Genomic DNA, 22,131 nt, shown 5'->3' on the forward strand with positions numbered 1-22,131 from the left:
ATTATTAATATGATCCATCACTGATAAACTCTCAGAATAGATCTCAATTTTGTTATATATGCAATATTTTTTATATTGCACTATATCGACTAATATTCTAAATCTAATTGGTATATATGCAACTGTGAAAATATATATTTTCCAAAAATAAAATTAAAATGGATGGGCTGCGATGCGAGAGTAGACGAAGAGTTGGGGAAAAAAAGAACAGTGCGTCCAACTGTCATTTTATAATTGTTCCAACGTGACCAAAGTGTAATAATAATGAAAGAATTAATTTTCGAAAACTATTTTTTTTTAAAACCATAAAAAGTGATTTCAAATATTTAAATTACGCTCCCAACTAAGCAATCAGAAGCTGAAATGAAGTTGGTCTCGCAAGTCGCAATATGGAGCTTTTGAACCAAACGAATCCCGTACCTTATCGCTAAAACTTCAGCTAGAGAAGAATCAAAAGAAATATCCTTAGGATTTACAGCCTCCGCCTTCAAAATTCCGACGGAATCGCGAAGAACAGCAGTTACCTCAGCTGAAGAACGGCCCCCCTTTCTTTCACCGTCGAATCGAAGTAGTTGGTTAAGGTAAGCCATGAATTGTTATTAGTGTGTTATAATCGGATCAAATTTCCCGACAAGTCAACCACAACTAACTCAATTTTATTTTGATTACAGCCTGAATTTGGAGTGAAATTTTCTCCAATCACCGGATTATCCCACAACTTCCGAACAATCTTAGCGCTTCCAGATTTAAACAGAATGTGATTACAAGATTCAGAAGCAGCGGAGCAAACAGGAGAAAAGGGTATCACCTCCAGAACTCTCTTTTGCAAATTACTTCTTGTAGGATGAGAATTGTTAATCGCTTTCATAGAAAATGCTTTCACCCATCATTTTAAGCTTTTGAGTCAATTTGAATTTCTATATATTTCAAGTGCACAAGTGATTGTTTAAAGAATGGATGACTTCTTTAGAGTATTTGTTTAAAGAAACCACTTGTATCCGCTCTATAATCACCCTTCTTATCATAGTGCCATATCAATCGGTCCTCCTCCAAACCGGAATTCCCCTTATTAGATTATTTTCCCTATAACTTCCAGGATACTACTCAAAAAAGGGCTCTATTAGTGCTCACACTGGGAGAACAGAGCATAAAATTCATTATAGCATCAAGTTTTGGGGAGATACTCTCAATTACAGCCTCAATATCTTGTGTTATAAGAAGCTTTATCATTGAAGGATAGTTAGTTAATTAGTTGTTTGTTATGAATTGTTTATTGTTTTAAATTTGTTAGTTTTGTTTGTAATTCTGTTATGAAAACAGAACCTGTACTCTCTTTTTCCTCTAAATAAACCCTCCCCTCCCCTCAATTGAGGTAGAGAATCATTTTCATTCAATTGAGACTTTTGGTAGTACACCAATATCATCAGACCTTGGGCAAGAAGAAGCAAAAGTATTCTGGAAATAGTCAATAAAAATTCTTTCCAAGATGACAGGGTCCTCAAACTACTGACCATTCGCGTATGTGATCCCTTTGATCTCATACTGTTTCCTCGAGATGCCTTTTTATGATACCATTCGAGTGTCTGTCGGGAGCTAAACTCAAGGCTATGAATTCGATCAAAATCCACCTGAGGGAAACAATTATACGCATCATTAAAAGCCTATTTGCACTTTAAAAGATTCTCCCTTCCTTCACTAAACAACAATCCTCCTCAAGGATTCAACTCCTTGGCACACAACTTCAGATTTCTGTCCAAACAAATAGGCTCATCAATACCATTCCACTTCCCAGTAGAAACAATAATGTTCCTGCAATCAGTTTCTTCAAATTTAAAAGGTCTGGCAATTCTCTTCGAAACCAGAAAATTATTGACACCAAGAGATAGTTCAATAGGTCTGTGATTAAAGAAATGCCAGTCCAAATGACACACTTCCATCCTCTCAAACAGCTGGTTGAACAAGTCATTACACAAAAATCTATCCAATCTTTTCCAGATATGAACTCCCGTTCTATTCCCATCCCAGGTAAAAAAATTGGACCTTTAAACCCCAGATCTTGAAAATTACAATCATCCATTACATCTCTAAAGTTTTACAGCATCAACCTATTCTTCCTTGGGCTCCCGAACTTCTCATTACCCCAAAGAATTTTATTTAGATCCCCTCCCACCAGTCATGGAGAATCTTCTACAATATAAAGTCTTCGCAAATGCTCCAAGTAAGGTGCTTAACCATAGATCCCCACTCAACCCTGGAATCCACATGATTTTTGGAGAAAGAATGAACTTCCACCGTTACATTATCTTTCCATAACAAACATAAAGCACCCTTGGCTCCTTGACTTCTAACTGAAAAGCAACCAGCAAAATTACCCATGACCTTGATCTGATTAGTGACTTCCACACTGCATTTTGTCTCTGAGAGAAACATAATACTGGAATTCTTAGAACAGACCAAATCACAGCTTTGAATGCTCTAAGGCTACCCAAACCCCGAGTATTCCAATAAGGGAGATTCATGGACTTCGGCAGGGCTGAAAATCAGCCTCTGCCTCTAAGATAACAGAATCTTCAATATTCTTAAAGTCATTTTCCTCCACTCGAGCCTTTTTAACAGCCATCAAGTCATCCCCACAATCCAACCACCTCTTCCCAATATCAACACTTTTCTGAGGAGAATGAATCAAAGGCCCCAATCTTGCTCGTCTTTTCCAGTTTTTACGCTTCTTAACATAGGACTCTATGGCTTCCTTCTCACCTCCCAGATCTTCTTGAATTTCAAGATCAATCAAGTTCACCTTCTCATCTTCGGTTTGCCGCCACTTTATCCAATCATCTATATAAACTCAGTCAAATCCATCCAAACAAACTTTGAAGACAGCAAACAAAAAAACTAGGCATCCCAATCTTTTGACCCAACCTCAATGAAACGAGGAATCTTGGAGAAATCTTGAAAATTATCACCCACAAATAAAATTGGATTAAAACAATTTTATTCATTATGTTTTAGTTTACTCATGTAATTGTAATGACAACATATATTTTTGTCAACGCCTAGCTTAATGTAACTATAATCTTCTTACCAAAATTTGTTATATAAAAAATTGAAAATACATATTTTTACCTTTTCATCTTCTTGGATTTAAATTAGCTCATAAGAAGGTTAAAAATGTTGATCGTTCAACTTTACGAAAATGTCGATGTAAATATCAATAAAATGTCGATCTCGATAGATATTTCTGAAGAAATTCAAAAAGTTATTTAAATTAATAAAGAAACATTTTATGTTTTTTAAGCAAGTTAAAATATTTATTATTTATATTATATTCACATCAACGACATTTTGCAGTTGTTGTTGTTCTTTTTTTTAATGATTATAATAGAAATATCAATTATCACCAGTTATATTAATGTTGAATCCATATAGATGTGAAAATTTGATTTAAATGTCAATAAAAATTTAATACCGTGCTATTGACAAAATTAGATATTGGAATCCGTAGAACTCAAAAAAGAACAAGGAAAAAGAAGAAATAAATAAGATCATTGGTGTATTATCTAATATGTAACTTGCCTTGTGCTTTGTTAATTAAGAATTCGAAGCAATTTGATATAAAATCTACGATTCATCGATAATTTTTCAGTATCAATCGAGAGTATCTGTGGATAAACTATGGAATCTCCATTACTGCGCCATCGTGAATCAGTGGACAGGTGGTGTTGTAGAGGAGTGATTTTCATTCCCCTCGGAATACTTGCCCTCACAGGTAGTTTAGCTAATCTTCACATTCATTTATATATTTTTCTTAACTTTCGGGTTTCTCACAAATCAATGGCCAGAGAATTCTCATTTGAGGGTAATTGTTCTAACCAATTAATGATTTCAGGTCTTATTGTGGATATTTCAGAATTCTTTTGTTTTATGATAAAATTTTTACTTTGTTTTAGTTCTTCATTTGAATGATTTCGGGAGTTGACTGGAACTATGTTTTGATTTGGAAACTTGTTTTTTTTTTTTTTTTTTAATTATTTATGTCAAATTTGACCGGAAGATGAGGTTATCTACCTGAACATTTGTGACTGATTTGAACTTGTTTAATTTCCATTTTGTAGTTGTTGGTCATATCCTTGGAGGTTCCATAAATGGTTCAGTATTTAATGAGGAAAACAAGCACTCTGATGGGATACATATCAATAATTCTGAAACTGTTGAGTCAGAGAAGGGAGTTGTTGCTGCTGATGATGGCCGTTGCTCTGAGATTGGAGCGTCGATGCTTAGGCAGGGAGGGCATGCTGTTGATGCTGCAGTTGCAACTGCATTGTGCCTTGGTGTGGTGTGTTCGATGTGGAGCGGGATAGGAGGCGGAGGTTTTATGGTCGTGCGATCTGCCTCAACTTTGCAAACCATAGCTATTGATTTTCGGGAGACTGCACCCTTGGCTGCATCTCAGGTTCAAAATCTCTCTCTTTTGGTAAAACAGATGGATGTCTTTTGGTCTGCTACACTTTTGGTTCAAGTAGTCAAAAGTAGTACTGTGTGTAAAAGCTGAAGGTGCAGGGCTTTGTTCAACGAAAAAAAGGAGAGTAAAAGGTTGTAAGATGCTTCTCTTTGTCAATGTGCAGGATATGTATGAATCCAATGTGACAGCCAAAGATATTGGGCCACTATCAATTGCAGTCCCTGGAGAGATAGCTGGCCTTCATGAAGCTTGGCTAAGATATGGTCGTTTGGCTTGGAGGTCCTTATTTGAACCTGCTATAAAGCTTGCCAAGGATGGATTTATGATTTCTCCTTATTTAGGAAAGTCCTTAGTTTCCTCTGCCAAGATGATCCTACATGATCCTGGGTTGAGACAAGTTTTTGCACCAAATGGTGACATATTACAAGTAGGCGACACTTGCTACAATGTCGAACTAGGCAAGAGTTTAGAGGCCGTGGCAAATCAAGGGCCACAAGCCTTCTATAATGGAGTCGTCGGAGAGAAGTTAGTGAAGGATGTGAGAGCAGTTGGTGGCATTTTATCCATGGAGGATTTAAGGAACTACACAGTTGAAATAACAGAAGCAATGACCACTGAGACGATGGGCTACACAGTGCATGGCATGCCACCTCCTTCAAGTGGAACAGTTGGACTTGCAATGGTTTTGTCCTTTCTTTACCTCCCTAGTGTGTTTGGATTGAATGTCCTTTCTGAGTGATAATGATTTTCAGAATCTATTCTTGAATGTTCTATCTTGGGAAACAGGTAATGAACATCTTTAAGAGCTATAATGATCCTGATGCCACTAAAGGAAACATTGGCCTGCATCGCCTAATCGAAGCATTGAAGCACATGTATGCTGAACGAATGAACTTGGGCGATCCTCGGTTTTCCAACATTAACAACGTTGTCTCCAACATGCTCAGCCCATCATTTGCAAAGAAAGTTCAGGAAAAGATAGTTGACAATACTACTTTCCCTCCAGATTACTATCTATATAGGTATAGACGATAGGAAAAACATGCTCGGTCCACATTTTTTGTCTTTTAATTCTTAAAGAATATAGTGTTACATTTGTGAGAATTCCTTCGACTTATAAAAGAGGTTATCGATGTCTTAACTCTATAGTTATGCTCAATGTTAGCTAATTTTACTTCTTGTTGCACACACATTCATGACACAAACTTGTTCGTTTCAATTACTAGGTGGAGTCAGCTAAGAGATCATGGAACCAGTCACTTTTGCATTGTGGATGCAGAGAGAAATGCTGTATCATTGACAACAACTGTAAATGGGCGCTTAGGAGCTGGCATTCTCTCACCCTCTACTGGTATCGTTCTCAATAATGAGATGGGGGATTTTTCTATACCCACTGACATATCTCCAGATAAACTCCCTCCTGCTCCAGCAAATTTTATCCAACCAAACAAGAGGCCCCTCTCTTCCATGACTCCTATTATTGTCACAAAGGTACAACTCTCATTTACATATTTAGTTGGTTGGGATCTTTTTCTTACTCTATTAATCCACATTAAATTTGATTTTGCTATAGATAGATTATATTTATGATATAATACTAATTTTTAATATATATTCTTTAACTCTTAATCTTAATATATATTCTTTTAACTCTTCTCCATCATTTTCTTTTAGTAATACAACTCTTCTTCTCCATATTTGCGGGCTTGATTGGATTTCGATCATTAGTAATTATCCTTGGAAATGTTGTTTGATTATTCATAGGATGACCGGTTGATTGCGGTAATTGGAGGTAGTGGAGGTATGAAGATACTTCCAGCAGTAATTCAGGTTTTCCTTAACTATTTTTCACTGGGATTTCAACCTTTTCCAGCAGTTGAAAGGTCAAGGGTGTATCATCAGGTTTGTTACTCAGTTTTCAGACAATTTTTCATCACAAACCATTGACATTGTAATGTAGCCTTGTTTTATCTCTGCAGTTGATTCCAAATGTAGTTAAATATGAAAATTTGACATGCATAAATGGCGATCACGTCGTATTTTCAGCCAAAGAGAAGCAATTCTTGGAAGATAGGGGTCATCAAGTTGTAGCTATGGATACAGCAGGAGCCATTGTTCAGTTTGTAGTTCAAAACTTCAAAGACGTCGTTGACACAGGTCGAAAAGGTGGAAAGATATCCAATAACCGAAAACATTTTGGTCTTCTTACAGCTGTCTGCGACCCAAGAAAGAACGGAAATCCCGCAGTCGTTTAGGATATGTTGGAAATGACTTTCAAAGTGTTTTGTTAAACATTTCGAAAGTTGTTTTAAATGGGCTCATAGTTTACTAGATGGGAAAGAAAGAAACGTTTTTTTTTTCTTTCTTTGCTCTTTTTGGCATTGATTCCCATCTCCCTTTTCAAGATACGTAGCCTCCTTTTTGGTACATTGACTTAGTTCGACCACGGAAATGTTTCTAGTTCACACAATAATAGAAGCATTGGGGTGTTCTTAAGTTGGGCATAACTCTCTCTTGTTGGCTGAATGAATGATCAGTTTTCTTGAGTTTTTAAGAGCGCCATTAATATAGTTTAAATGTATGGTTTGTTATTCTATTACTCGAAGGAGGGTAGTTTTGTCTTTTCCACTTTTGTATTTAAGGGAGAGAGATTATCGCAAGTAATCAAGGTCCTAATCATTTGGTTTTTTTTGTTTTGATTATTAAATCTATAGACATTATCTTTACTCTCAAATTTCTTTTTTAGCTATCTTCTTTTTACCAATGTTTTAAAAAACTAAGTCAAATTTTGAAAACTAAAAAAATAGCTTTTAAAAATTTGACTAAGAATTTGATTAAGAATTTAATCATTGTATTTGACAAAGATGCAAGTTATCAAATGGGACCTAAATTTTTAACCTTCTGTATAACTTATTATATAACAAAATGTATATCCCTAAGCCTTAAACCTTAATCAGTCATCAACAGGGAAATGGGGGTCGAAAGAATGTTTGAATATTTTCTAAATGCAATAAAAGCTAATATGACAATCTTAGAGTCGTTACCTTTTTCTTGTGCAAACAAAAGAAGGTAAAAAGGTTTTTTAAAATTGCTTTTTCGGAATTCTTTTCCATGCATGCCACTTATCTTTTCAGTTTGGAAATAAGATGAAGAATTTTGTATTAAGATATATTGATTTCATTTGATGGTTCCCTCAAAATCTTAGTTTTAAAAAAATCAAATATTTGATCTTGAAGTTGATAGTACAAATCATATGACTATGTTCATTTTGACGAATTTTTCTGTCTTCTTCTCTTAATCTTTTCCATAATTCACATATTTATTCTAACCCAAGTCGAATGTTCTCTTATAGCACACAAAAATTCAATTTTTAATTTATTACTTGGTAATATTAAGTATATTGGATGTATGATGAAAATATTAGACATAAAATTAAAAGTTCAAGACTTATGAGATGATCAAAATGAGCATAGCTCAAGTGGTATCAAATATGTACTATCAACCTCAAAATCAAAAAATTGATCCCCACCCCACATATTGTTAAAAAAAAAAAACTTATAAAATGTCTCTAATGTTTAGGAACTTCAAGTAACTAAAGAATTACTAAGTTATAATATATATATATATATATATATATATTGGACTTATGCATCCATCTAAAAAATACCCGTGTTCTTTAAAAAAGTTGCAAAATTACTTTGAACTTTTTGAAAGATATTAATCTCAAATAAAGCTCAACAGCTAGTTTTCTTTACAACAGATTTCATAACAGACTTGTAAACACATATATAATTGTTACATTCATTTTGTTTCGTTTTTACATTCAGTCTACTAAAAATTCTGTAAGAAAGAAAAATTATCTCCGAACAATAACTTCAATAAAATCATCTACCTTTCCCGTGGACGTAGGCTACAAATTAAGCCAAACCACGTACATGCTTTTATTCCTCTTTCTCTTCTTCAGTTTGCATGCGTGATTTGATCCTTCATTCTCTGCAAATACACGCAAGAACACAGAAGCAAGGTTGAGAGGGTTAGAGAGATTTTTTGAAACTCAGATGAAAAGAGAGAGAAGAAATTTGTTTACCAAATGAATTTTTGGTCGACTTCAAACAATTCCCATTGATCGTTGATAGTGGAGTTATCCACGTGTTGTTGAGGCAGCTGAGAGGCGTGGCTCTCTGAGAGCCTTTCATTTTACCAAACCTCTCTTCTTCGAGTTGATATCCTCTCTTCGTGAGCCTGAAATCAAAAGAAAAACCCAACACTTTTTATAAATATTTCAAAACTACTCATGGCGTAAAGATTCATTAGAATGTTATGTGAAAACTGGATTCAAATGACTTCAAACAAATATTGAGATTCGATCATAATCACACCATTCTAAGTGGTTGCGACACTCAGGTTTCAATTTTTATCCAAAATTTTAACGTATTTATGGGGATAATTTTGAAATATTTATAAATGGCGAATGGTAAATATTACAAAATACCTTTTTAGTTTTTAGTTTTTTAGTATAGTTTCTATTTAGTCCCTATATTTCAAAATCTAACACTTTTGTCGTTGACATTTCAATAATCTCAATTTTAGTCCTTGAGATAAAAAAAACCCTTAGTCACTTAATGGAAGGTTGACTAAGATGATGACTAGACTAATATTAAACCAAAATAGATAGATGATGTGACTATCTTAACATCGATAAGGTAAAAAGTTTTTCATCTTAAAGGGGAAAAAAAAGAAAAGAAACTCAATAGACACTTGAAACCAACATAGGAAGAGGTGAAGTTTGATCTTGGAATCAAATATTTTATTTTTATAAAGGAAGGAAGAGGAAATGCCGAACTTGAGAAAGAAACTTCATCTCTAGTTTTCTTTTTCGATTTTTAAGAGAAGGAAGAAAGGGTTTTTTTTTTTTTTTTTTTGTGGGGATCAAACGACGAACGAGAGTCTTTTAGTTGTTTATTTTCAAAAGCATTACATTAATTTCCTCCTTTTAACTTTCCTTTCAAAATTGTTTTGGTGTTTAGATTAAAGGGATATTGTTTATTTGGTTGGCCATGTAAAAAAACTACACTAACTATGAAATTCTATTTTTCTTTTAAACAATTTTCTAAAACAATGTTGAGTTAAGACAGTGGTGAAAGAATAAGAAGGCAGCGAAGAATCCAACGGCTAGATGATGAAAAGAGGGAGATAATTCTTCTTCCCTTTCCTTTTCTATTTCAATATTGGTTTTCCCTTTTCTTAGTATATTTTGTACATTGAATATTTTCTATATATATATATACAAATGTGTATATGGTAAAAGACAAAAGAATGAAAACAAATTTATAAACCAAATATGTCCTTTTGCAGGTGTATGAGGTCGTTGTACTGGAATTGGTTAGGGAGAGAGAAGGCCCACAGTGGCAATGACATCAGCTCCCATGTGGCTCTTTGTCACCTGCTGATGAGGCTGATGATTATTTTTCCATCATCAGTGAGGCAGCAGTAGCCTTTGTGTATTGGTGAGGGACCAAAGTAGACACATTTGCTGCTATGGAAGGCAAATTTGTAAGTCTGATATGGTCTGAAATGAGGATAACACGCACAACCAAAGACCCTGATAGAAGACAGGTCCAATTTGATGCCAAGTAAGGCTTCTAGTGGGCTGATGCCCTGAAGAATAGGAGAAGGAAATGAGTTAATAAGTAGGACAACAGTTTGAAAGGCATACCACACAGATGCAGGGGCATCTTGGCTTGCGCTAAAAGTGTCAAGCCCGTTTCAACAATGTGCTGGTGTTTACGCTCAGCACGGCCATTCTGAGCTGATGTATATGGGCAGGAAACTCTTATCTGAATTCCCAACTGATTGCACATGTGAGTAACGACTTTGTACTCACCCCCTCCATCCATTTGTAAGGTGCGAAATTTTTGGTTAAACTGAGTACAAACAAGAGCCTAAAAGCTTTGGAAGGCAGCAGCAGTGTCGCTTTTCTGTTTTAAGGGATATAACCAAGTGAATCTGTTGAAGTCATCTACAAATACTACATAATATCTGTAACCATCAGCTGATGGCATTGGGGCCGGCCCCTAAAGGTCAGTGTGAACTAAATCGAAATATTTTGTTGCATGAGATAAAGAGTCAGAAAAGGGTAAGTTATGAGATTTTCCAAATTGAAAGGCTTCACAAAAGTACTTCTCATTATCAGTGATTTTCAAATTACATCCACTAATTAGTTTTGACGAAATTCTAGGGGATGGATAGCCAAGTCGCCTGTAGATAAGTAACTTGGAGATAGTCGTGCTTGTTGCCAATGCAGAGTGATGAGAAGACAGATTGGACCGAGTAGTCAAGCTAGCACCTGAGGACCCTGAGGCAGAGAGTGCATTATTTATCGACTGGTTGATAGTGTCCAATTGGTAGAGTCCATTTTTAAATCGGCCTTTTAGAAGTGCTACCTCCTGATTCCTTGTTCTTAACCACACAGAAATCAGCATGAAATTCAACCACAATGTTATTATCTTTGGCTAGTTTGGACATACTGACTAAAATTTTAGTGATATCAGGCATATAGAGTATATTAAGTAGAGACAGAACACCATTCTTAGTAAGAAGATTTAAATGTCCATAGCGAGATATAGTGAGGGGAGTACTGTTACCAACGATGACTTCATCAGTACCTGTGTAGTTGGAGAAGGAGTGGAGGAAGGTATGATTGTTGGTTAATGAGTTGAAGCACCGCTGTCGACATACCAGTTGGGGTTAGCGACTGTTTCAGGGGAAGCAACAGTAGAGTGTGCGAGTAAGGCAGAGGTGTTTCGTTCTTAGTTTCTGCTTGGTGGGAGTTAGGTAGATTCAACACGAGTGTGTGTCTGTCGAGGATTGTTAAACTCCTTGTTGTACTTGAAGTAGCAGATGTCAGCAGTATGACCAAGTTTTCCGTAAATTTGGCAAGTAGGCCTGGCTGTCGAAGTACTGTTTCATCAGCCACGTCCCCTGTTTCGACCTCCTCTGCCCCTGAAGTTTGAGGGCTGAGTGTTTTCATAAGAATTTCGATAGGCATTTGTTGAAGTGTTAGGATTGTTTTGCACAACATTAACTGAAGGTGAGCTGAGAGAGAGAGAAACATTTACCATTCCAGTGATTCCGGTTTTTATTACAAGCTGATACTCGAGCCTTTTCTCATATGACAGTAAATCAGACTGAAGATCGGACCATCGAGTTGTTCCTTTGCTTTGTACTGCTACTACCACCGGGTTATATTCCTCATCAAGTCCAGACGGTACTTGTGATATAAGGTCAAGTAAAGAGACCGGTGAACCTGCAAGAGCAAGACCATCAATATACCGTTTCATTAAAGTAAGGTACTCACTCATTTTCAATGCTCCTTTGCGGGTCTGTTGGAACATCCTTTTAAGATAATCCGTTTCAGCCCTTAATTGAACTCCAACCAGTTCTTGGACAACTTCCCATAGTTCTTTAGCAGTTTGGTATCCCATTACTTATGTAGCAATCTTCTAATTCATTGAGTTGTAGAGCCATCCTAACAATAGCTGATCGACGGCTATCCAAGCATCATAGTCTGGATTCGGTTGCAACTCAGTATCTGACATTGTAGCAGTAGTTGGATCGGCACTTGAGCTTTCACCGGAGTGCTCACTGGTCTATTTGATGATGAATCGACTAGGACAAGGGTTTTCCCTGGTTAGAAAACCTTCCAATCAATAGTTTCTGAGTATCGGGCAAGCAAGGTTTTGCCAGAGCAGGAAGTTTGACCTATCCATTTTAATGGATGTCACCTGATTAAGTAACTGGTTTAATGGTGGTTCTGTGATGTTGCCATTGTTGACAGCTCTGGGGAAGATAGGTGATGAAGTAGCTGACGTATTCACCATTGTAGGCTATTCTAGTCGTTGGTAGCCGAAGGCTTTGATACCAAGTTAAGACAGTGGTGAAAGAATAAGAAGGTAAAGAAGAATCCGACGGCTAGATGATGAAAAGAGGGAGATAATTCTTCTTCCCTTTCCTTTTCTATTTCAATATTGGTTTTCTCTTTTCTTAGTATATTTTGTACAGTGAATGTTTTCTATATATATATACAAATGTGTATATGGTAAAAGAAAAAATAATGAAAACAAATTTATAAACCAAATCTGTCTATTTGTAGGTGCATGAGGCCATTGTACCGAAATTGGTTAGAGAGAGAAGGTTCACGGTGGCAATGACATCAGCTCCTATGTGGCTCTTTGTCACCTACTGATGAGGCTAATTTGTCATCCTTGTCATGTTGGAGGTAGGATTGAGAACTAATCATAGTATAAATCTTTCCTTTTGTATGACTCTACAAAAATAGCAAAGATTTTGTTTTTCTACCTTATAAAGCACCACCAAACAATAAAATATCTTCTACAAATAACAGTAGGTACATCAAAAAGAAAGAAGTGCTTTTACAAATTCACGGGAAAAATATGTATGTTCTATATAAACTTTGTACAAATTTAAGTTTAAAAAATACTTACTGCCACTAGAGTTGTCTTTTTCTTTATGGGACCTTTACATGATCTGACATTGTGATTCAATGACTCACACCTGCTAAATTATTAGATTAGAGATTAAATAAAAATTAAACTCAAAATCTAAGGTGAGAAAGTATTTTTTTCAAAAGAATTATTTTCAAAACAAAAGGCAAAGTTTATATTTTTATACATATATATATATATATATATATTATAATTTAGCTTCGAAGAATTTCGGAATCATAAAAGAGACGTGGCAAAATCTGAGCTTCGACACGTGGCTACATATCTAATCGTACAATAAACCTTTCCTGCTCTGTGCGACTTCCAAGACTTGAGGCATAAAGACTTTTTTGACGCTTAATTGCCAAAAGCGCTTTGAAGACGGAAGAGATCGTTGCTCGATCATCATGTACAGAGCTGCAGCTTCACGAATCACGTCTCTGAAGGTTAGTAAAATTGATCGCCCCCTCCATAAATGCCCTTTTGACCTCTTTGATTTTGATCTCTTATTCACATTTTGTTCCCACTCAAGGCGAACGGTCTGTCGCTTGTGATTGTTTTGGATGATTTGGTTTTCAGTTGTAATTTTCTTTAGATATGGATCTCAATGGAAGTTTTTCTGCCTTGTCGAATTCAATTTTCAATTTACAGTTTGTTTCGTCGAATTATGATTAGAAAGACACCGGATTGGAGGTGGACGTGAGTGTTCGTAATCTCTGTGGTGAAAAATGATGGTGTAGAAGTCATATGATCAGCATATCGAGCTGCTAGGTTATTGAGTGTCAATAATATGATCTATTTGGAATTATTTACACTTGATTGGTAACGATTATATTTTTAAAATTTATGATTGTCTTCTCTTAAGTTTCATACAATTTTTGCATTTTTAAGAAGCACTTCAATTCTTAGTCAATTTTTCTAAACAAATGCAAACTTTTTAATTACCTTTTTTGGTTCAAGGCTTGGTTTTTTAAAATATTGGTAGAAAGTGGATAATAAAAAAAAGTAGCACCCATCTTAGTAGTAAGCCCACCCCAAGATGATTCCTCTCCTATTTTATCTTCCCCTCGTGAATTGACTTGGGTTACAGGTGTGGTTATGGCTATATTGACTGCATCCTTTAGTGTATTTATATTTTTTATTTCATTTTTGAACAATGCATTTTCAAAATATCAAGTGGATGGATAAAAGTTTAAGTAGTGTTTATAAGCTTAATTTTTAAAAAACAAAAACCACGGCCAAATAGTTACGAAACAAGACCTTGGGTTTTGTTTGTTGGTTCATTCTGTATGGCTGGTCGGTTGATAATAGTATATACACCTGTCTTTGTCATTGATTAAGTTAGTGGAAACATAAACTAAAGTTATAATCATCCGAGCACTTTGCATAATATAAGATCTTTGCAAAGATGCATTTGTGATTTTAGTTTCTAAGTCTAACACGATAGAGGGCATCAAATTCAATTCTCCAAGCAACTCAAGTCTTTCAAATTTGACTTCCTTATTTTATATAAACAATCAAAGACATTGCAAATCATATGCTTTGATGGATAATGATGACAATTTTGCTTTCGAACCATTACTCAGGGGCGTGCAAACAATGGGCTATACAGATTTGCAAGCTCTAGTGCTGTTGCCTCAAAGCATAAATCTTCTGGGGGTCTCTTTGGCTGGTTGCTTGGAGACCGTTCTACATTACCTCCACTAGACTTTCCCCTGTTGGATGTAAACCTTCCGCCTCCATTGCCAGATTATGTTGAACCTGGTAAGACCAAGATCACAACTCTGCCAAATGGTGTAAAAGTAGCATCAGAAACATCACCGGTAAGATGGGAAGGCATATGAATATATAATAGTTCTCTGTATTTGTCTTGCTTGTGTTCCTTCTACTAAGGGGAAATCGAACTCTTGTCTGTTCAATGCAGGATCCTGCCGCATCAATAGGTTTATATGTTGATTGTGGTTCAAGTTATGAGACTCCAGAAACTTTTGGTTCTACCCATCTGCTGGAACGTATGGCCTTTAAAAGCACAAGAAATCGAAGTCACTTACGTGTTGTCCGGGAGGTAGAGGCAATTGGTGGCAATGTGCAAGCCTCAGCTGCAAGAGAGCAGATGGGCTACACCTTCAATGCTTTGAAATCATATGTTCCTGAAATGGTGGAGCTGCTTATCGACTGTGTTAGAAATCCTGTTTTTCTTGACTGGGAGGTCAATGAGCAGGTCTCTTAGGATTTCTTTCACTATGAATATCATTAATACCTTGCTCCACAAATTTCCTAATTATTGACTCACTGAGAGATCGAGGTTTGTGTTAAACAGCTTTCAAGGGTAAAAGATGAGATTATTGAAGCTTCCAACAACCCCCATGGGTTACTTCTGGAAGCTATCCACGCGGCTGGTTACTCTGGTGCCTTGGGAAATTCTCTTGTAGCCCCGGAGTCTGCTATAAATAGTTTGAGTGATACAATTTTGGAGAAATTTGTTTCTGTAAGTTGAATGGGTGCTTGTAATATCATGTTTATTCTTATAAATAATTATTTAATTATGTTATTTATTTATTGGTCATGCTTCTTCCTTCAGGAAAATTACACCGCGTCTCGCATAGTACTTGCAGCATCCGGTGTTGAACATGAGGAACTCTTATCTATTGCTGAACCACTTCTATCTGACCTTCCAAGTGTTCCCCATGAGGAGCCAAAATCAGTGTACAATGGGGGTGATTATCGTCATCAAGGTGATTCTGGGGTGTGTATCATCAATATGGAATACTGTGGCATCTAGTCTTCATTTTCAGGCATCATTTGTTAATTGTTCTCTCTCTTTCAGGACGGGATGACACATTTTGCTCTTGCCTTTGAACTCCCAGGTGGCTGGCGTAAGGAGAAAGATGCTATGGCCTTAACTGTTCTTCAGGTTTTAACAATGAATATCTTCTGTTGTTGAGTGGTTTTTATGACACTTTGGTTTAGATCATGCACACGCCCCCTTTAGTTGTTCATTCCATTTTTCACTTTATCACTGTGAAAAGACTAAAACAATAATATATCTCATCTCTTAGATGCTACTGGGAGGTGGAGGGTCCTTCTCAGCTGGTGGACCTGGAAAGGGGATGTACTCTCGGCTGTGTAAGTCCTAAATTTCTTTGACATTGATGGCCATGGATCCAAGATCCTTTTTTTGTTTGTTTGTTTTTGAGTGGGAGGTTTGGAGGGAGGAGATCAGTGTTTTAATTTACCCATACAATCCAATTCAGCCCAACCTTTGTTTACCCATATCGTATGTTCTTAAGCATTAACTTCTATGTATTTATTGATGTGGTGAGCAGATCTTCAGGTCTTAAATGAGTATCCACAGGTCCAATCGATTTCAGCATTCAACAATATTTACAATAATAGTGCCATATTTGGCATCCAAGCAACTACTGTAATGATTCTCTTTAAATCTTCTGTCGTTGTATTGACCAGAGATAGTTAACTTAGCAAAATGCCAAACCTCTATGTTGATCTTGATAATAGAATTCTTATTTATCTCTTTATAAGCATCTACTCTTTTTGTAGGGTTCTAATTTCGTGCCAAAAGCCTTTGATATTGCAGCCAGCGAACTGTTAGCCATTGCAACGCCTGGAAAAGGTCATATATGATGCATTCTATTTTCCAGCATTTCCAGAAGGACCATTATATCTAACTCGATCACTGATAACATTTCCTTTGTTTACAGTTCAACAGGTGCAGCTAGACCGTGCCAAACAGTCAACAAAGTCAGCCGTGCTAATGAATTTGGAATCCAGGGTATGTATCATTATATATCTTTTTTCTCGTTGCCTTAGCATGCTTGGATCTTAGGTTGATGGAAAAGAAAAATAAAATAACATCAAGTTTTTTAAAATGTTAAAATTTTCTAGAATGGTCCACTTATTGTGGTTGTGGAGCTGTATTTTTTAGGTGGTTGCTTCAGAGGACATAGGCCGACAAGTTTTGACTTATGGTGAACGGTATGGTCTGAATCATTTTATTGTACTTGTATCCACTATGACCAGCATTTCTAAATGCTTTCCTCTTGTACTTGGAGGGTGAAATGAAATCTGTTTGAAAGATTTAAGATGTATCAGGATGTGGTTATGCTGTTATTACTCATTAAACATTCTGTCCCATGGGTCAGCTGTTCACATTTATCCAAATGACATATATCATGCCACCATACACTTCATGTTTAGACCGACTAAAGGCAATACAGAATCTGGTCATAGTGAAGAGAGTTTATTTCTTCAGGGCTATTAGAATTTAGAAGTTACAAGTATAATTTGAAGTGATTATCTTCTATTTTTGAGGCAAGCTTTGCAATTACAATAGGGATCTATCTCCAAGGCCACACATACTCATTTTTTAATGATTTGTGTGTTACATCTTAAATATATAATGTATGCCACATTATCCAGGAAACCTGTGGAACATTTCTTGAAAGCTGTGGACGAAGTAACTCTGGAGGATATAGCTTCAATTGCACAAAACCTTCTCTCTTCTCCATTGACAATGGCATCATATGGCGATGGTACTTATCGTGCCCAATATGAACCTCATGATATCTGTTTATGCTTCCTACATCATAAAAGGAGCTGTCTTATTAGCTTTCTCTATATAATTATTTCTTTATATATTGTTGTTCTGCAGTTATTCATGTTCCAAGCTATGATTCTGTCAGCAGCAAGTTTAAGTCCAAGTAACCAATCATTTTTGATGAATCTATTTAGTCCCGCACGGAACATAGAAATTTCTATCCTCAAGCCTTGTACACTTTCTTCTGAGAATAAGAAAAAGCATAAAGATCCAGTTTATCTCAATAATTGGTAAATTTGAGCAACCCCCCTTTTTTGTCAATACCCGATCTCTATTGAACGGTATGTTTTGTTCCTTCTATCTAAAACAGTGAAGTATTTTTCAGTTAATGGTTCCATCTTGATCAAAGTTCATGTTCTGAAAGCAATTTCAGAATGTTTGTATTTTGGAACATTGTAATTTGCAAGGCCTCTCTGAGCAACAATCTGAGTTGATTTTTTTTAATCTTTAATAATAAAGTGCTGCTTGCAACACATGCTCAAGATTTTGTGCATTTTTAATTTACAACAGTTCTTTTGAAGATATTGCAAGAGAGTAAGCTGGGGACCTACTTTGTTAGTTTGAATGGTCAATTTTAGATATGCTTTTAGACACAATTAACTTTAGAGAAATTGCAGCTTTGTGACAGAAGATTTGAGTTTAGTGCATCATTTATTCGTTATATTCAGAGCTTTTCTTCTTTTCCTTTCTTTTCTTTTCTTTTCTTTTTTTAATTTTTCAGTTACTCAGATCTCTACTAAAGGATTGGTTGGATACATACGAGGTATTATTCTCCTAAAGGTACTGTACGAATTGCTTAAATAAATGTATATGTCTTCTAAAAAGATGCTCCAAAATGAGATATAATTCATGCATAATTGAAAGCTTTTAATTATTATTATTATTCTTCATATTCCTTGATTCATTTTCTGCAGTATCAAAACTAATTATTTGATAACTTTGCCTTAATATATTTTTCATAGCCATCATTTTGATCTTAGGTTCTTTACAACTCTCCTTTTGGAACCTTCTCTTTTTCCTATTACATGTGAATGTATAATGTATATTCATGTGTATGTGTATATGTAACTGTGTTGTATAAATATATATAAGTCATATTAAAATTATTAGATTCATATCCCAAGGAGAAAATAGTTAAGAAAGTATATATGCCTGGTGTGAGAAAGCCAATGTTATGTGGGTCCATTTCTTGATTAGTCAATGTCAACCATAAATGGATAATGTGACTAGCCATATATGAATAGGGTATCATCCACTTAGATCTTTAGGGAGAATATATACTATTTTGCTCATTTCTGGTAATCTATTTTTAAAGATATAGTTCTTGGCTTTGATTCATTTATATTTAGTTTAAATTATTGCTCCTTGGTCCCCCCCACATGCGTCAGTTGTCTTTATCCTTATATTTTATGTTATTTTTTTATTTTTATTTTTTTTTTTTTTTTTTTATTATAGATCTATTAATTTATTTTTTAACTATAGATATCTGATTAGAATGTAACCCAAAAAAAAAAAAAAAATTGATGTGATATTATATCATGGGAAAATTATGTGCACCATCTTGATGTCATTCATAGTTGTATATAGGTACAGGATTGATGCGTGACCATATTAGTTTTGATGTGATGCCTTATTTTATTTATAAAAGTTAAAGAGAAAATGCAACAAAATAAAATTGATGGACTAATTATAGCATCAAAAGAAACAAAGTTGTTCGTATAACAAATTGGTTATTATGTGTTACCCAACACAGGAATAAGGAGAGATTGAAACCTTTTTACGACTTTAGGTTGTATGCTAGTTGTAGCATGCAGGCGCTTTAGCTTTACATTTGTCTTACTTTTTTACCCTTTTTCTTGACAAAAAAGATTTTGTATATTGATTTGTCTTCGCAAACAAAAATCTCTCTTATTAGCAAAGTAGCCTATATTAAGGTTAAAGATAACTATTTCAAATTTATTTCCATGTACTTCCCAACGAATCAATTGATCCTATATAGATGCAATAGAAAGATTGTCATAGATAAGACTATATTGCTTAACGTTTGATATCTCAAATGATTGGTGATGTGAAGTCTCCTAGATTGTTAGATTCACTAGTACAAAATGAGATTGTCTCATCAAAGAAATGGGGGTTCATTCACTTCTAAATGGAAAAATCTTCTTTCCACCCTTCTACAAAGGAGGTTAAGGAAGTTGCAAAGCTTTATTAAAGGGTAATGGAGTTAGTGAGTTTGTAATGTAATGTAATCCAGAATCCATATTTGAATTGAGCATTTTGAGCTCGATTTGTATTATCAAACTCATTTTGTACAGTTTTCAACCAAATTCTTTTTTTTTTTTTTTATGGTTTTCATGCTTCACTGTTTCATTTTCATTCCACCCTTGATTCTTCATGTAACATGACATCTTTAGATTTTCATTAATCTTGTTTATATTTCAGTTCTCCAAATAGTCCTTAAAAGAACAATTTTAGCAATGTCAGACACAACACAGGTTTACTCGTATATCGACGTACTTAGTTCTAATCTAAATTATAATTACTCGACAACAATGATGTATACTCTACTTTTGTAAAAGTTTGACACCTAACTAAAATTTATTCTAGGAACTTTCATTTTCTTTCCTTTATCATTAATGTAATACATTTATAGTTACCCAGAACAAATTCCTTACACATTGTGAATAAGCGTGAATTTTATTCGTGCATTCAAACTTATTTAATATTTGTACTCCTCTGGTAAGGATGCACATTCTTGATAGAGGATATGGTTGGGTAAACTCATTTCTATTCTATTTTGAACTTTGTATCTCGATTATGAACAGTAATTTTTAAGCTAAGTAGTTGGTTGGATTATAGAGTTTAGTAAAGCAATTAAGAAAATACACTTAATTACTTAAGAGCGATATAAGTGTGTGTATATATATATATATATATAAATAAAAGAAGAAAAAAAGGGTTGTGAGACAAAATGAGCAAGCATGGGCAGAAATCTGGTGGGGAAGACATGATTTAAGAAGCTTCATCATGATTTGCTTCTTGACTGATCAAAGGGAGTATGTTATAAACGTGAAAGACTAACCATCATCTGATTAAATTGCTTTTGTGGCCCACAAGATTTCCCATTTTTAGACCACGTCATACCTTGTGGGCTCCATTCCATTTTTCCTGTCCACAGTTTTCCCTAAACCCTAATAATTAAATCCTTATTTTTTATATTCACTTCACAAACCCATCTCTCTCTACTGAGGTCGGTTACGAAAAAAAAAAAAAATAATGAGTTTAGTTCAGCGATAATTAATCTATACTCTAAATTTTGAGGTTTCCAGAGAAAGAAAGGTAATTGAATTGGACAGTACTTCTAGAGTTAATAATGAGGTATATAGCAACATTTTAAAAGAATTGTAAATATACCCAAATCTATTAATGATAGATTCTTATTAGTATAATTCTTTTACATTATAATTGTTATATTTGTAATTACCTTGAATACTCTCACCTTTAATCTAGGTTGCATGCCCAACCTTATGTAGCCCTAGTCGGTTACATGACAAACTTTTTCTCCCTTTCCTTTTCTAAAATATCTTTGATCTTTTTTCTTAAAAAATAATAATAATAATAATAATAAAGATAAAGAAAAAGAACAATTTAGGGGTTTAATTAATTAGATTTATATGATAATTTAAAAATGGATTAAAAAGGGGTGGTGGTGGTGGTGGTCCATCAAGTATACTGCTGATTTGCCTTGCTCATCAAGCAACCTTTCTTCTTAATCTCTCTCTCTCTGCAACATTCATGGCTAAAAAGCATAATGAGCAGCACCTCAGCTCAATACCCATGTGACTCTCTCTTTCTCTCTTACCATTTACACATGAAGAAAATTTTGGCTTCAAAAGTGAAAAAACAGTCATGCAAAATATCTAAAATATATTAATGAATAACAATAACAAAATAAAAACAAAAGGAGCTATATATATTTTTCATTTACCCTTAGAATCTGAGTTTGTACTCGAAGGCTTTGCCACGTAATACACAAACTTATCACTTGAAGTTGGTAGTCGGTTGTTTTATCTTCTTCTCCAATATCGTATACCATTTCTTTTTGATAAATACATATTTTCTACTCTCAAAATGAAACATCAAGAACACAAATTGAGTTTATGTATTAGGATCTAATCAATTGAGTTATATTCCTCTTATACTTTTAAGATAAGTAGATGTTTAATATTTCAACCAATTGAACCGTCAGTATGTTGATTGATTTGTGTCTTTGTTTTTATAGAGTAAATTAAAAGTTTAAGCCTCATTTCATAATCATTTTGTTTTTTAAATTTGAGCCTATTTCTTCTTTGTTTCTTACAATGATTTGAATCTTTTTTTAAGTAGAATGTTTGAATTCTTAGCTAAATTCCAAAAACAAAAACAAGTTTTTAAAAATTTCATTTTTTTTTTTTTTCAAAATTTGACTTGATTTTTTAAATCATTGGTAAGAAGAAGGTAACAAAAAAAGAAATTTAGAAGTGAAAGCAGTGTCTATAGGTTTAATTTTAAAA

The 22,131-nt window shown here is 34.7% G+C and overlaps 2 protein-coding genes across 3 annotated transcripts; both read left to right on the plus strand.

Annotated features, from left to right (window-relative positions):
• The first annotated feature begins 335 nt into the window (after positions 1-335).
• On the plus strand, positions 336-7,013 carry LOC120079982 (glutathione hydrolase 3). 2 transcript variants are annotated; one of them, XM_039034491.1, is made up of 9 exons: positions 336-581; positions 672-801; positions 3,644-3,766; positions 4,113-4,450; positions 4,623-5,141; positions 5,246-5,481; positions 5,686-5,950; positions 6,224-6,361; positions 6,439-7,013. In XM_039034491.1, the coding sequence occupies exons 3-9, from the start codon at positions 3,673-3,675 to the stop codon at positions 6,712-6,714; spliced, it is 1,866 nt and encodes a 621-aa protein (XP_038890419.1). In that variant the 5' UTR covers positions 336-581; positions 672-801; positions 3,644-3,672; the 3' UTR covers positions 6,715-7,013. The 2 variants fall into 2 exon arrangements, with proteins under 2 accessions (XP_038890419.1, XP_038890420.1); XM_039034492.1 differs by having other exon boundaries at positions 6,506-6,683.
• Positions 7,014-13,255: 6,242 nt separating this feature from the next.
• On the plus strand, positions 13,256-18,060 carry LOC120079918 (mitochondrial-processing peptidase subunit alpha-like). The gene is made up of 13 exons (XM_039034374.1): positions 13,256-13,409; positions 14,550-14,786; positions 14,888-15,184; positions 15,284-15,451; positions 15,545-15,709; positions 15,791-15,877; positions 16,023-16,089; positions 16,290-16,387; positions 16,522-16,594; positions 16,683-16,753; positions 16,907-16,956; positions 17,401-17,513; positions 17,633-18,060. The coding sequence occupies exons 1-13, from the start codon at positions 13,371-13,373 to the stop codon at positions 17,683-17,685; spliced, it is 1,518 nt and encodes a 505-aa protein (XP_038890302.1). The 5' UTR covers positions 13,256-13,370; the 3' UTR covers positions 17,686-18,060.
• The last annotated feature ends 4,071 nt before the right edge of the window (positions 18,061-22,131 follow it).

Source organism: Benincasa hispida, chromosome 6 (assembly GCF_009727055.1).
Source record: "Benincasa hispida cultivar B227 chromosome 6, ASM972705v1, whole genome shotgun sequence".
Taxonomy (NCBI): domain Eukaryota; kingdom Viridiplantae; phylum Streptophyta; class Magnoliopsida; order Cucurbitales; family Cucurbitaceae; genus Benincasa; species Benincasa hispida.

Bases quoted from the DNA above. Each gene is read 5' to 3' on its own strand.
- LOC120079982 (XM_039034491.1), top strand. From the start codon at position 3,673: ATGGAATCTCCATTACTGCGCCATCGTGAATCAGTGGACAGGTGGTGT. The intron at 3,767-4,112 runs GTAGTTTAGCTA...TCCATTTTGTAG, and splicing joins CGGAATACTTGCCCTCACAG to TTGTTGGTCATATCCTTGGA. The intron at 5,951-6,223 runs GTACAACTCTCA...GATTATTCATAG, and splicing joins CTCCTATTATTGTCACAAAG to GATGACCGGTTGATTGCGGT.
- LOC120079918 (XM_039034374.1), top strand. From the start codon at position 13,371: ATGTACAGAGCTGCAGCTTCACGAATCACGTCTCTGAAG. The intron at 16,388-16,521 runs GTAATGATTCTC...CTCTTTTTGTAG, and splicing joins TTGGCATCCAAGCAACTACT to GGTTCTAATTTCGTGCCAAA. The intron at 16,754-16,906 runs GTATGTATCATT...TGTATTTTTTAG, and splicing joins TAATGAATTTGGAATCCAGG to GTGGTTGCTTCAGAGGACAT.